The sequence below is a fragment of the Rhineura floridana genome, chromosome 1 (assembly GCF_030035675.1).
Source record: "Rhineura floridana isolate rRhiFlo1 chromosome 1, rRhiFlo1.hap2, whole genome shotgun sequence".
Classification (NCBI taxonomy): Eukaryota; Metazoa; Chordata; class Lepidosauria; order Squamata; family Rhineuridae; genus Rhineura; species Rhineura floridana.
The window spans coordinates 242,917,575-242,932,595 of record NC_084480.1 but is presented as its reverse complement, the minus strand read 5'-3'; the positions used below and the strand labels follow the sequence as shown (position 1 = coordinate 242,932,595).

At 40.9% G+C, this 15,021-nt stretch overlaps 1 protein-coding gene across 4 annotated transcripts in view; it reads left to right on the top strand.

Annotated features, from left to right (window-relative positions):
- SMCHD1 (structural maintenance of chromosomes flexible hinge domain containing 1) overlaps positions 1–15,021 on the top strand; it is a 238,696-nt gene that overhangs the window by 151,902 nt on the left and 71,773 nt on the right. For all 4 annotated transcript variants that reach the window (XM_061596291.1, XM_061596298.1, XM_061596308.1 and 1 more), the window contains 6 exons: positions 926–1,074; positions 2,933–3,021; positions 9,030–9,148; positions 10,216–10,383; positions 11,073–11,198; positions 12,331–12,410. In XM_061596291.1, coding sequence (XP_061452275.1) covers positions 926–1,074; positions 2,933–3,021; positions 9,030–9,148; positions 10,216–10,383; positions 11,073–11,198; positions 12,331–12,410 — 731 coding nt within the window. The remainder of the gene's footprint in view (positions 1–925; positions 1,075–2,932; positions 3,022–9,029; positions 9,149–10,215; positions 10,384–11,072; positions 11,199–12,330; positions 12,411–15,021) is intronic.

The window sequence follows — 15,021 nt, the reverse complement described above, 5'->3', positions numbered from 1 at the left end:
GTACGACATGTGAGAAGGATCTTGGAATTGTCGTTGATCACAAGCTGAATATGAGCCAACAGTGTGATGTGGCTCCAAAAAAGGCAAATGCTATATTAGGCTGCATTAACAGAAGTATAGTTTCCAAATCGTGTGAAGTACTCGTTCCCCTCTATTCAGCACTGGTTAGGCCTCATCTTGAATAGTGCGTCCAGTTCTGGTCTCCGCACTTCAAGAAGGATGCAGACAAACTGGAACAGGTTCAGAGGAGGGCAACAAGGATGATCAGGAGACTGGAAGCAAAGCCCTATGAGGAGAGACTGAAAGAATTGGGCATGTTTAGCCTGGAGAAGAGAAGACTGAGGGGGGATATGATAGCACTCTTCAAGTACATGAAAGGTTGTCACATAGAGGAGGGCCGGGATCTGTTCTCGATCGTCCCAGAGTGCAGGACACGGAATAATGGGCTCAAGTTGCAGGAAGCCAGATTTTGACTGGACATCAGGAAAAACTTCCTAACTGTTAGAGCCATACGACAATGGAACCAATTACCTAGAGAGGTCGTGGGCTCTCCGACACTGGAGGCATTCAGGAGACAGCTGGACAGCCATCTGTCGGGAATGCTTTGATTTGGATCCTCGCATTGAGCATTGGACTTGATGGTCTTGTAGGCCCCTTCCAACTCTACTATTCTGTGATTCTAATTTTGATCTTGTAAAACATTTTATAGCCATAAAATGACTATTGTTATCTACACTAGTTTAAAAGTAGGGAAAATGTGTACTACATAGTGAGTGATCCTGTTATTTTTTATTTTATTACTGAAGACTGATAGCTATAAACACAGTAACAAATATGAAACCATTATCTGTTTTGTAAAGAAACAGAGAAAATTATATTTTAAGTTACACCTGACACACTGTATTGCAAATATTATGTGTACTAGGTAAATTGGACCCCAAAGATTAATAGAGAACAGTTGGTTAATGGATTGTTACCTGATGTGAAAGTACCAACATCTGTGAAAGATGTGCGCTATTGTCTAGTTACATACCATGATGAACATGTAGCTTTGGAAAGTGCATTTACAATAAGGTTTGTATTTTTTCTTCAATTGTAGGTCTGTTATAGTTTGCTCAGTGGCTGTTTCTGTTGGTTATAGCATACAGTGGCACATTTTTATTATCTTTGGTAACAAAACCTTTTAAGTATGTAAATATCAATATACTAAATCAAACATAGAGAGCCAGTATGGTATAGTGGTTAAGGTGTTGGACTACGACCTGGGAGACCATGGATCGAATCCCCACATAGCCATGAAGCTCACTGGGTGACCTTGGGCCAGTCATTACCTCTCAGCCTCATGAAAACCCTATTCATAGGGTCACCATAAGTCGGAATCGACTTGAAAGCAGTACATTTACATTTTTTAAATCAAACATACATTAGGCATTAAGAGTTTTAAAGTAAGTGTACTGGAAGAACATATAGTGTAAAGATGCATAGTATACAAAAAAGACAGTTGTGAAACAAGTCTATATAAAGGTGTTAATCATGATCCTTATGTTATAAGTACTGTGATACATGGAATAATCAGTGCTGTATGAAGTATATATACAAAAAACAGTATTTCACCCTTTATAGGAGTACATTGCTGGAATTGCACTTCTACAATATATATGTGCTATATGTTTATATTTAGGAAATTGATAGAAAAACAGTTGGCTGTGAAACAAATAGTTAGAACCTAGCTAAGTCACCTTGTTGGATGCTAATAAAGGACAGCGCATAATCATTTAACATTATTCTTTTCTTGAGGGGAGGAAGGCAGCGTTGAGGAAAGAGGCCACTTTAATTCGGAGGTTGACAGACTAGTTTCCTGGATACCCAGACAATTTCCTATCTTCAAAATGCAGGCTTTTTTAGGCTCTGCAGCTGCAAGCCCACTTCCCAACAAACAAAAACTAGAACAAAGGAACTCAAAAAATGAGAGGAAAATGGAGATGACACCAGCCATATCTCAGGAAGGAGAGCATTCCACAACTAGGGCACCATCACAGAGAAGGCCTTCTCCCATGCTGCTGCATAGTGGATCTCATCTTGCAAGTGGGTAGCAAGAAGAGCCTCCTCTAATGATCTTAACATGCTGGCAGGTTTTTATTTATTTATTTTATTTATTTTATTTAATTTATATACCGCCCTAAGCCCGAAGGCTCTCTGGGCGGTGTACATAAAAGGTAAAAGCAGGCACAATATATAAATACAATAAATATAATAACTCAAAAAAACAAAAACACGCAAACAATACGAGAACCAAACAACATCCAGAATACAACATAGTAATAAAAATACTGTAAAAATACACTTTAAAATGCCTGGGAGTATAAAAAGGTTTTCACCTGGCGCCAAAAAGATAGCAGCGTCGGCGCCAGGTGCACCGCTCCCTAAAGGTTGATACAAGAGGGGGCACCCTTTCAACTGTTTATATCCTAAGTTGTATAGCGCCTTATAGGTCATTGGTAGTACCTTGAATTAGACCTAGTATCATATTGGCAAAATGACCGCTCTCAGGAGCAATGTCATATTACCTTGATATGTTAGACCACCTAACAATTTGGGTGCCACATTCTGTGCTTCCTGAAGCTTCTGGATCATCTTCACGGGCAGTCCCACATTATAGTAATCCAACTGGGAGATTACCAGCGCATAAGTTATTGTGACAAGGCTGTTTCTGTCCATGCACTGCTGAAACTTGCCAATGATGATTCTTGCCACTGTGGCTGCTTGAGCTGCTTGATCCCCATACTGTATAGCTGTTCTTTCAAGCAAAGTGCAATTCCATCTAGAACAGGCCATTTACATCTTAAGAAATTGTATCTTGAGGGAATGGTAGTGTTTTTCTGTTTTACTTTGAAGTAGAAATCTGTTAAACAGTCATTGTTTGTTTCTATAGACCACTTGCTGATGAGCCAAAACATATAAAATGCAAATTAAAAGGATCAAATACATTACAAATGGGTGAAAAACTACAAGAAGAAATTGGTAAGTACTTTACCTTTTTTTTATTCTGGCACAAACATTATTGTGATTGCACACAGAGTATTCTTGTAGCAACCTATAGCAGTGTCATTTGCTCAGCAATTGTGACAAGTTGCAATCCTGTTGCCTTCCTTACTCATCAGTGTCTCAGTCGAGTATAGTCATAATGACATTTTTTTAGGATGCTGTGTATGTGAATGATCCCTGATCATACATCATATTCATACAGGTTGGTAGCCATCACTACATCCTGTGGAGCAAATTTCATAGTTTAATTATGCGAAGAAATATTTTCTTTTGCCTTCCTTTCCACCAGTTTTCCCAGAACAGACATCAAGCTAACCAGCCCATAATTTCTTCATCTACCTGAATCCCTTTATAAAAATTGGTGTTATATTGTCCACTTTGCAGTCTTGTGATCCTATGGATACATTAGATATTTTTGTTATAAGCTTAGCAATTTCACATTTAAGTTAAGAACTCTTGATCTCGATCCAGTGATATGTCCATTTTTAATTTGTCAGTAAGGGATAGCACTTCATCTCTTGTTACCACTATTTGCCTCAGTTCATCAGACTGCCTTTCTGAGAAAGTTCAGTCACAAGGATCTACCCTACAGCTTCTGTACTGAAGACAGATGCAAAGAATTAATTCAGTTTATCTGCAATATTCTTTTCCTCGTTTGGCACACCTTTGACTTCCTTGTCGTCCAAAGGACCAGGTACCTCCCTACCTGGTTTCCTGCTTCTAATCTTTTTGAAAAACCTTTTTATTGTTTTAAGTGATATGCTCCACAAATTCCTTTTTTAAAATCCTTTGCTTGCATTTATTTTGTACAATTTGTGTGTTTTTGTTCTCTTTGGGGCAATACTTCTGTTTTCTGAAAGAAACTTTCTTGCTTCTTCTCAGCCTCTCTGACTCTGCTCATTAACCATGCCGGCATCCTCTTGGCCTTGGTGTTATCTTTCCTGATCTGTGGTATACGATACATTCTAGTTGAACATCTGTTGTGGTGGTTTTTCATTACCCCCAGATGCTGTGACCTGATTGATTTTCCCTTCCAATTTCTTTTTTACCAATCCATTTTTTAAAAAATACCCTCTTTTGAAGTCAAGCATGGATGTGTTGGGCTTCCTTGGCAATTGTCCACTTACATAGAAGTTGAATTTGATAATGCTGTGGTCACTATTTTCTATCAATTCATCAACATTTACATCTTGCATCAGATTCTGGGTGCCACTTAAGATTAAATCTGGAGTCTCCTTACCTCTACTTGGTTCTGTGAGTAACTGTTCTGGAGCATAGTCATTTAGGGTATCTAGAAATGTTGCCTTTTTGTAATGGCTGGAACACACATTTGCTCACTCTTTGAGCATAATTGAAGTAAACCATTACTAGAGCACTTCTTCCTTTGGATGCCTCTCTTTGTTTTCATTCTCCATCTGAAGATCATCTTGGACATTTTGGTTAGGGAGAAGATTCCCAGTACTAAATTACTCTTGGCGCCTGATATTGCCACCTACAGCAAGTCTCTGGAGGTGTTTCTGTTATGCCCATTTTTATCTATTCTCTTCTTTAAAACCAAGCACTCCTGCTCATCCATTTTGGCTCAGAGACTTCTAGCAGAAGCATATAAATACCAAAAATAGTTTTCTTCTCCCGCACTTGGGCTCTTTGAATGACTAGCATGTGCCCCTGGACTTTCATTACCTAGTTCTACCTCACCTTTATTTGGGCAACTATAAACATTTTCACCCATATCCCTCATTCCAAATTGGACTCTCCTCAACTTCTGTCAGCTTTCTCCCAGTGATCAGTTAAAAAGCTGCTCTGCCACCTTTCTTATTTTTAAATGCCAACACCTGGTTCCACTCTGGTTCATGTGGACCTTGTCCCTTTTGTACAGGCCCACTTGTCCCAAACATTCTAAGAAATCCAAACTGCTTATCCACACATTGAGGTTCCTCAGCTCTGCTTGTGTTGCTGGCCCTGTTTGTGGAACAGGTAACATTTCAAAGAAAGCTACCTTGATGGTCCTGGCCTTCAACTTTCTGCATAGCAACATAAATTTGGCTTCCAGGACTGCACAACTACCTCTCCTCATATCATTGATCCCCAAATGCTCCACAACCGCTGACTCTTCCCCAGTCTTATCTACCAGGCTAGATTACACATGACATCTCAAACCTTTGCACCAGACAGGTGAGTAACTATGTGGTCTGCATGGCAAGTATAAGCCCAGTTATCTATGTCACTAATGGATTGAATTGCCGACTGTTAGCGCACGTGCGCATGTGCACACACACACACACACGTACGTGTTCTCTTAAAGACTATCCTCAGTGTGAGAGGATTTTTACTTCAAGTGAAGGTGTTCTCTAGTGGGATGTGAGCTCCCTCTAGTGCTTGAAGGCAATATTTCAGCTTGTTCAGAGGCTTTTGCTCACATCCAGTCTGACCCAATCAGTTTTCTGTGAGGCAGTTGTGTCCCACACTCATCTATTCAGATTTGCTCAGGCTTGTGCTTTTGTGTGTTCTACATTGTCTTGGGCTTCAGCCAAAGTGTTTTTGTTGTTTTGTTCAGGTGTTTTTGTTTAGTGTTATTGTGATGTTATGTGTCTTTTAGTTGAATAAAGAAAAGGGGAGAAGGATTGGTTTGTCTCATTGTTTGTGTGGGGACTGTGTGTTTTGTCATGGTGTGGAGTGACTGTTATGGTTGTATTTGTGGGGTTTGCTTGGTTTTTTTGTGGAGGATTTATTTGGTTGGTTGGTTTTTTGTTGTTGTGGGCCAGCCCCTTTCCCATCCCTCCCGCTTATTTATGTGACTGTTTCATCCCCTTACATTGCTTTTTTCACCCAGTTCCCTCTGTGACTCTTTAAAAGGCTTTTTCCACCTGTTAATTCTAAGAGCCCTTTTATCCCTTCATTTTTTTCTTCTAAGTGGCAATTTCCTACCACTTCACAGCCCTGGGAATTAAACAGGCCTCCCCCTCACCCCCCAGTCATCATTTTAGTTGTTGGGCCCTTATGCTGACTCTCCATCATTGTTGCTTTCTGCCAGAGTTCTGGGCTGGTGCCACAGCAACTCTGTGCTTTTGAATTTGCCACTTGGTAGTGCTAGTGGCCAAAAGCCACAGCAGCTTAGTTTGGAAGGTTTTGGAGACAATCCTCATTAACTCCAGATTAGTGCTGCAGGAAGACTTTAGCCATGGATAAAAAACTAAATAAGGCTAAATCCTTCAGGGTAGCTTATAAGTACCATCCACTTTCATCTAGCCTCTGTGGTGGCGATGGTTTCCCTTTTGAGTTCCAGTGCTTTAAAGAATCTGGAGCCTATTAATTTGGAGGTGGTTAAAGGGGCACATTCTGGAATTGAGTCTGTTGGCACTGGGGGAATAATCTCTAGTGAGTCTGTCCTCCAATCCAAACCCATTATGTCTAAGAGTCTAATCTGCCTAGTAGTAAAAAAGGCAGACCACCAGGAGGAATTTGGCTTTTTCCCATTCTTTGCTCAAGTCAATAGAGATGAGGAGGGCCTTTTCGAAGAGGAGGGAGGAGTCACCCACCTGTTATTACCTGATATCATATGACTCAAATTTCAAGCCAGAAGCACAGTCTTATTTGTGATTTTAGTGCTGTCCCAGGCTCCTTCTGTGAGGAAGGGTGGGATATAAATTTAATTAAATAAATAAAATAATTCCATAGTGCTAAGATCAACATGAGCCTCTCCTTGCTCTTTAATGGTAAAAGCCAGCAAAAGAGATTTATTTCTGATCTTAGCACTGCAGTGCCTAGTGCTAAAACTGGAGATAAGAAATCCCTCATCTTCAACTTTAACACTTAGTGCTTAGATTGGAGGTAACAGATCTTGATGCCTGACATTATATGTCAGGTGACTGGCACGGTGTGATTTCCCCAGAACAGCATCACAGGCCAAATACAGAGGCTTGGTAGTCCTAATTAGACTTGTGGGCCGGAGGTTCCCTATCTTTGGCTTGTCATTTGAACCCAGACTTGTGATTTTTCTTGCTCTAGACATATAATGAGACATATAATGAGCTTAACCAAGGTTTGTCTGGAGGATCATAGAATAATAGAGTTAGAAGGGGCCTATCAAGTCCAACCCCCTGCTCAATGCAGGAATCCAAATCAAAGCATTCCTGACAGATGGTTGTCCAGCTGCCTCCTGAATGCCTCCAGTGTCAGAGAGCCCACTACCTCTCTAGGTAATTGGTTCCATTGTCGTATGACTCTAACAATTAGGAAGTTTTTCCTGATGTTCATTCGAAATCTGGCTTCCTGCAACTTGAGCCCATTATTCCATGTCCTGCACTCTGGGACGATCAAGAACAGATCCCAGCCCTCCTCTGTGTGGCAACCTTTCACGTCCTTGAAGAGTGCTAGCATATCTGTCCTCAGTCTTCTCCAGGCTAAACATGCCCAATTCTTTCAGTCTCTCCTCATAGGGCTTTGTTTCCAGTCCCCTGATCATCCTTGTTGCCCTCCTCTGTACCTGTTCCAGTTTGTCTGCATCCTTCTTGAAGTGTGGAGACCAGAACTGGACACAGTACTCAAGATGAGGCCTAACCAGTGCTGTATAGTGGGGTACTAATACTTCACACGATTTGGAAACTATACTCCTGTTAATGAAGCCTAAAACATCATTTGCCTTTTTCGGAGCCACATCACACTGTTGGCTCATATTCAGCTTGTGGTCAATGACAATTCCAAGATCCTTCTCACATCTCATATTGCTGAGCCAAATATCCCCATCTCTTAACTGTGCATTTCGTTTCTTTTTCCTAGGTGTAGAACTTTGCATTTATCCCTGTTGAATTTCATTCTGTTGTTTTCAGCCCAATTCTCCAGCCTACCAAGGTCCCTTTGAATTTTGTTTCTGTCTTCCATGGTATTAGCTGCGCCCCCCCAATTTTGTATCATCTGAAAATTTGATGAGCTTGCTCTGTACCTCCTCATCCAAGTTGTTAATAAAAATGTTGAAGAGCACTGGGCCCGGGACCGAGCCCTGTGGTACCCCACTCGTTACTTCTGCTCAGTTTGAGAAGGAACCATTGATAAGCACTCTTTGAGTACGATTCTGGTGCCAACTGTAGATCCACTTGATAGTTGTTTCATCCAGCCCACATTTAGCTAGCTTGCTAATCAGATATCATGGGGCACTTTGTCAAAAACTTTGCTGAAGTCAAGATATATTATGTCCACAGCATTCCCACAGTCTACAAGGGAGGTTACATGATCAAAAAATGAGATAAGATTAGTTTGACAGGATTTGTTCTTCATAAATCCATGTTGGCTCCTAGTAATCACTGCATTGTTTTCAAGGTGCTTACAGATTGACTGCTTTACAATCTGCTCCAGAGTTTTTCCAGGGATTGATGTTAGGCTGACTGGTCTGTAGTTCCCTGGTTCCTCCTTTTTGCCCTTTTTGAAGATAGGGACAACATTAGCTCTGCTCCGGTCATCCGGCACTTCATCAATCCTCCATGATTTTGCAAAGATAATAGACAGCAGTTCTGAGAGTTCTTCAGCCAGTTCCTTCAATACTCTAGGATGCAGTTTATCGGGCCCTGCAGTATTAAAGGAGTTAGGAGCTCCATGTACATAAGTCTTTCTAAAATCATAAAAAGAGTCCTGCTGGATCATACCAAAGGCCCATCTTGTTCTGTTCCCACAGTGGCCAACCAGATGTCTGTTGGAAATCTACAAGTAAAAGCACTCGCCTGCTCATGTTCCCCAACAACTGACATTCATCTATCTCATTATATTTGCATTACTAATTTAAAAGTCCTTTTGAGATTCTAAAAAATGTTAAATAAAGGACAGTCTTATCAGCTTTCAGGTGACACAATTAAAGGTATGGTGTCAGGTGTGTATAAGCTACACAGAGTTGTTGGTTTGCAGTAAGATTATTCTATGTTGTGAAGATTAATCTGTTTTTGTAAATATGTGATGCTCTCATACCTTCTAATTGTTTCTGGTTTGTTTTAAAGAGGTAATGATTACCGATCAGCATGGGAATCAAATTCAAAATTTGACGTCATCTTGTGTGGCTTCCTTGGGAATTTCTGGGAATGGTCTGGATAAATCAGATTTGAGAACTCTTTGGCAGGTATTTCTTAATAACCCATGTAATGTAGAATTTATACCAATAAAATTCATGTTGGGGGGGGGAGGGAACTTGCGCCTCTATTCCTGAAACAGCTTATTAACAATTATACAACTAATGAGAGGCAAACAGGACGTAGTACTTTCAAACCTATAAGAATTCATCAAATGCTTTATCGCTATTCATTTATGTTTTTGTGGAAAGTAAATAGAGCCTGACAGGGGTCAGTCACATTTGTGGTGCTATCCAGAACTCACTTTAAATACAAAGCTACCATAAGCTTTCTGGAATTTTATTATTTTGTATTGAATTCATTTACTAGTACTAATGGAGCACAACAGCATAGCCTGTGCTCACACATTCTCCAGTTGGTATGAGGTACATCTAAGTAAGGATCAAGATTTATTATACCTTTTAAATACACCATTTATATTTATATGTTACATCATAATATATAATATAAAATGATCCTGTCTCTTTTAGCATTGCACGGCCTCTGTCCCTCCACAAATCCTGCCATGCTGCCTCTTGCTCCTTGCATGATCTGGCTTGTGTTCGGGCTCCTGGAGAGAAGATCACAGCTGCTATGTTCCCTCCAGGTCTTTCTATTGCTGCTGTGCTGTACTGAGTGTGCCATCCAAACCTGATGTTGTGGTTGAGCTCTCTCCAAACTCAACACAAGATCTAACCAAGGTTTGTCCTATAGCTTTTGGCTTGTGGTTTGTATGAGAGAGCTAAACCACAAGACCAGGTTAGACATCATGCTAAGCCAGAGAACCTGTGCACTCAGACATTTGCACTAAACCATGGTCTGGCTTAGCATGACGTGCAAAGTAGGCTAAAGAAAATCTGCCTGTACCCAACCCAGTTTATTATAAAAGGGAACCGTTGTTGAGCTCTTAACTCATTCCACATGTAAAACATGCATAGTTATAAGTGCAGAAAATAATTAAGCTCCCATATGCAAGGAATAGAAATTCATGAAACATGTATATTCTACTGTTACCATCAAATAACTTTTTATAAGATCAAAATCCTTTGGGCTTTTTTTGTTTTCTGTTTCTTTATAGGTAGATACCCAAACTTTTTGTGTCAGAGGCATCAGGTTTAAACCGGGTCCTCCTGGAACCAGAGAACTGTGTTTTGCTTGGCGTGAATTTTCTCATTTCTTGAGACTAAATTTGATTGCAGGACCTCCAGCTAAACTGGTGCTTGTGGATTGGACAGAGTTAGAGGAAGTAAGTCTTCTTTATGTAACACTAGCCAAAGAATGTCATATTAACAACTGTCTCCATACCTCTGTGAAATATGACGGAGGAGAAGCAGGGACATAAGTTGTTAAGTTTTGTTGATATTAAATACTTCTGAAACTTTAATCTGATCTGTGGCATAAAAGGTGACATTGAAACAAAAGGAGTAACTCGTATGAAAATAACGTTTGGGATTAGAAATATCTCATAACCAGCTCTTCATAAGTAAGCAGTGTGATTACTGTGCATTTTCTAGTTAAGTTGCATTATACACCTTAAAGAACATCTGATCCCTAATATACCTAACCGATCACTGCACTCTGCAGGAAAGAGAATCCTGCAGATACCATCTTATCAGAAGGTACATTCCGCACAATGTTGGAATTAGGCCTTTAGTGTGGCAGCACCTACCCTTTGGAAATCCTTTCTATTACATACATGTTGAAGACTTTCCTCTTTCAATAAGCCTTCTAAGCAGAAATTATTATCCCAGTCTGAATCTGTATTAGATTTGAAATAGTTTTTATATATGTAATAGTTTTTGTTGGGCAGTTGTTTTATATTTGTTTTATTGTATTGTGAAATCACTTTTGAGATGCTTCACAGGAAGTGATTCATAAATAAAATAAGTAATATAATATAGTATTATATAGCAATAATTTTTGAACTGCTTCTAGCCTCTGTCAGTGATTAATGGCAAAGAGCTACAGAAACCACTTACAGTTCAGCTCTGTGATCAGTGGAATAACCCATCTCCTGAACCTAATGTCAAAATCAGCCTTTTAAAGGCTAGCAACATAAAGGTAATTACTTTTAAATTTGTCAATCACTTTTCATTACGCCTAACTAGGATACATTATCTTATAAGATACCCAAAATACAGAATGGTGTTAGAATTTATTTATTTATATAGTGCCAGCAATGTGCTTAGCACTTTAACGAAGGACAGATCCTTACCTCTAGAAGCTTACAGTCTAAAATTTGACATGGGGAGACATCTAGAGGCAGGGATAAATAGAGCAAGAATGTATAATTATTTCATTGCTTATTCTTAATTACAGTAGGAGATGAAAACTGTAAGGTTGTTGTAAAGCCCTCATGGAAGATGGGGTTCTTGAGGAATTTGGAATACATATGAGAACTGACATCATGCAGGTGTTTGGGAGACAGTTCCAAACATACAGGCAGTTAATGGAGAAAGGGCAGAGTCTTTTGAAAGAGCAGGAGACCTTTGGATAGCTGAAGTTAGAGGAGCAAAGGGCATGGATAGATATACTGAGATGTAAGATCTGAGAGAGGAGATGTAGCAGGACCCTAGAGGTCTTTGAAGGACAAGGAATTTATGCTAAGTCCGGGAACAGAGTCACTTTTTTAAATGCACTAGAATTTTAACTACATGTATTTATAGAATAAACCTTGCTTTTTTAAATATTCTGATCATTAGCATGCATGATCAAACAAGACATTTAAAATACAGAATACATTTGGATAGATGAATAACAATTTGAAGATTATTAATTCATACCATTTTAGGATTTATATGCAACTCCTAGTATATTGGAAACCACATACTGGGATTACTCTGTGCCAAATAATCATTTGAGTTGAGGGAATTCAAGCTAGTAGACGGGTTTTTCAACCTAAAAAAGAGGCAGGTAGTTGAAGGCTTGTAGGCTGTGTCTGACCCACAGTCAGTTCCCAATTGTCCCTCCATCTGGTGTCTACAAGGCTCTCTCTAGCTGGAGCCACACACCAGTCTGGTTTCAGAAGAAAAAAACAGCTGGAAGCATAAGGGCTTGTGTGTTTGCTGTATGCTGGGAAGGCAAAACTAACTACAGACATACATGGAAAACAAATAGAAAACATGTTGATTTGTAATAGGTAAATTATTCAGTGTTCTTTGTCATTAAGGGAAAAAAATAATTTTCTTGGCAGATTATTCCTTCAAATCAGCTGCATAAAACAGATGAAAATGGTAGAGCAAATTTTGGAGTTCTTAGTATTTATGCACCTAGGTAAGTAGGTGGAAAACTGTCATATTAATCAGAATATATTTGAAATACATATTTAAATTTCTTGTCCTGTTATAAAAGCTGAGGAATGTATATATTTTATTTTAGAAATTGATATCCTTTTGTGTATATGCCTTAAGAAGGCCAACAAAATCATGTCATGAGCAGCACAAAAAAATAAAAAATAGCAAGAATTAAAAAACAGCAAGAATTGTTAAGCAAGCACATAAAAACAGCAGAATCAAATATGCATACAGCTGCAGGCATTCCAAATGTAAAAGAAGGATCAGAGGCCATAAAAATCAGATGCCCTTAAAAGTGTGAAAGAACTGGATGGATTTGCCTGGTGCCTGAAAGCAGGAGCGGCTCTCTGGAACCTTTCCCCTCCCTCTCACTGTTCCATTAAGTAGCCGCAACACTTCTGTGGCTCCACCCCACCATGAGCCAAGCACCACTTCCACCCCCTTCAGTGGGTACTCCTGTTCCAGCAGGTCATAGCTGCCAGTCAACACCTCCAGATACACCTTATATCTGCATTATTATCAGCCATAATGTGGTGGACCCAGGACCTCAATCTTCAGAAGGGCTTCCATTTAAAGACCCTCCTTGAGACATTGTGACAGCAGATGCCAGTATTCAAGGTTGGGGCACTCATTGCCAGGGTCAGTTTGTCCAAGGTCAATGGTCTGTGTTGGAAATGGCAAGAACATTGGCTGGAACTTAGAACAGCTCATCTGGCCCTGCAGTTCTTCCACCTGTTCCACATCCCTTTGAGGATGGAAAATCCCACAGTGAAAGCTCACATAGACAAGAGGAAGGACCTGCAGAACTGCAGGCAGAAGCCTCACTTCTATTGAATTGGGCAGAACATCATCTCCCGTTCATCTCAGGCAAACATCTCAGCAAGGTTACAAATGTCCATACTGGCTGAGCTATCAAAACATTGACTGGGGAGCAGAGGTTGCATCTGAAAGTCTTTATCCAGATTCATTCACAGTTCAGGGTTCCCCTAGTGGATCTCTTTGCATCAGAGTCCAATCACCAGGTCCAGTGGTTTTTCTCTAGGTTCCAAACTCCCCTCACAGATGCTCTTCATGCTCTGATGTCACTGTGGCACCTAGGAATACGGGCCAGAGTAATCCTCATAGCCCCATTTTGGCTTCATCAGACTTGGCTCTCGGATACCCTGATTTTCTCCAGGTAGCATGCCATCAGGTGGGTAGTAGCGCCACCTGGCTGCTCCTCCTGGTCTTCACCCTAGTCCATTCCTGCCTTTTAACCTTGATGGATCCTTTTAACCTTAGCTCTGTCAACTTAGTGTGAGTCTGTTCTGTTAATCTGTTCATTATCAAAACTCTTTTTTGTGTTTGTTTGTTCTGACTTGGTCCTGCGTTTTCTTAAAAAAGTTACTAGTCTGTCTATCTGTCTGTTGGCTGGCTTCCCTCTCTCAAGGCTCACTCCTGTGGACTTCTCCACATCTTCCTCAGACTCTCCTCCAGAAGGTACTTGCCCTTCCTTACCAGGCCCTGTGGAGCTTGCTGCAGGGCCTCAGAGCTCACAGCTGTAGCTCCACTCCTGAGCTCTCTCTTCTCACCACCTGTCCCTCAGAACTTGCTACTGCAGCTCCTCCTGAGCTCTCTACTCTCTCTGCCTCTCCTTCAGAGCTTGCTACTACAGCTCTTTGCTTGGCCACCCCGCCGCCACACATCTCTTCAGGTGCTACTCCGATCCTGCTCGCTCTCTTGGCTATCCTCCTGGGAGCCTGCTGCTCTCTCCTTGCCACCACACGTCCCTTGCTGCACGGTGTGGCTTTGCTCCTTGGCTCCCTTACCACTTACCACTTGCACAGGACCACAGTTCCTCTTCAGCAACCGCAGCTGCCTTTTCCATGTTGCATGGTTCCTTTACCTACTTCTTCTCCCGGCTACCCTTCCATGGTGCCAAAAGTATATTTTTTAAAAAATTGAAACAAGAGGAAACATTTTCTGACTGCATCCTGAGGTCTAACTGCACCCCTCTACCGTATGGGTATTATTTATGGCCTCCATTAATCCACCACACCCCTTTACCTATGTGTACATTGATTGGTTCTATACCGCATTCCTCAGCCCGTACATGTGTTGACTGGACTTAAACTTCCTAACTCCTGGCACCACTCCCCTCTACTGTGTGAATGTTGCCATGGCTGGGCCATCTTCTACTGCATCTATGTATGTCACTACTGAGGTAGAAGTCAGTGATATACACCAGCAAGCATCTCCACAGCCACTAGCAACAAGGCCCACATCTGAAGCCAAGTTGCTTAAACACAAACCTTCCAAGCATGCTCATTCCAAGTGCACCAAGAAATCCCTTCTCTATGCCAAACAGAAAGCTTAAAGAAGACCCCGTTATGTCACTGTCCCTACTCCACGGGTAATTCCTCAGCTAGTGGGGGAACAGCAAATTCACAGACAACAGCTGGAGGCTCTTTTTCATTCACCAGCTGACTCTTCTGACAAGGAATTTGAAGGGTTTTCAGACCAGCCTTCTCTGTCATCTAGGAGGGTTCCTGTGGTACCCTCTCACCTAGGAGACTCCCCCAAGCAGTCCTCTGTTCCTGCTTCTGTACCCT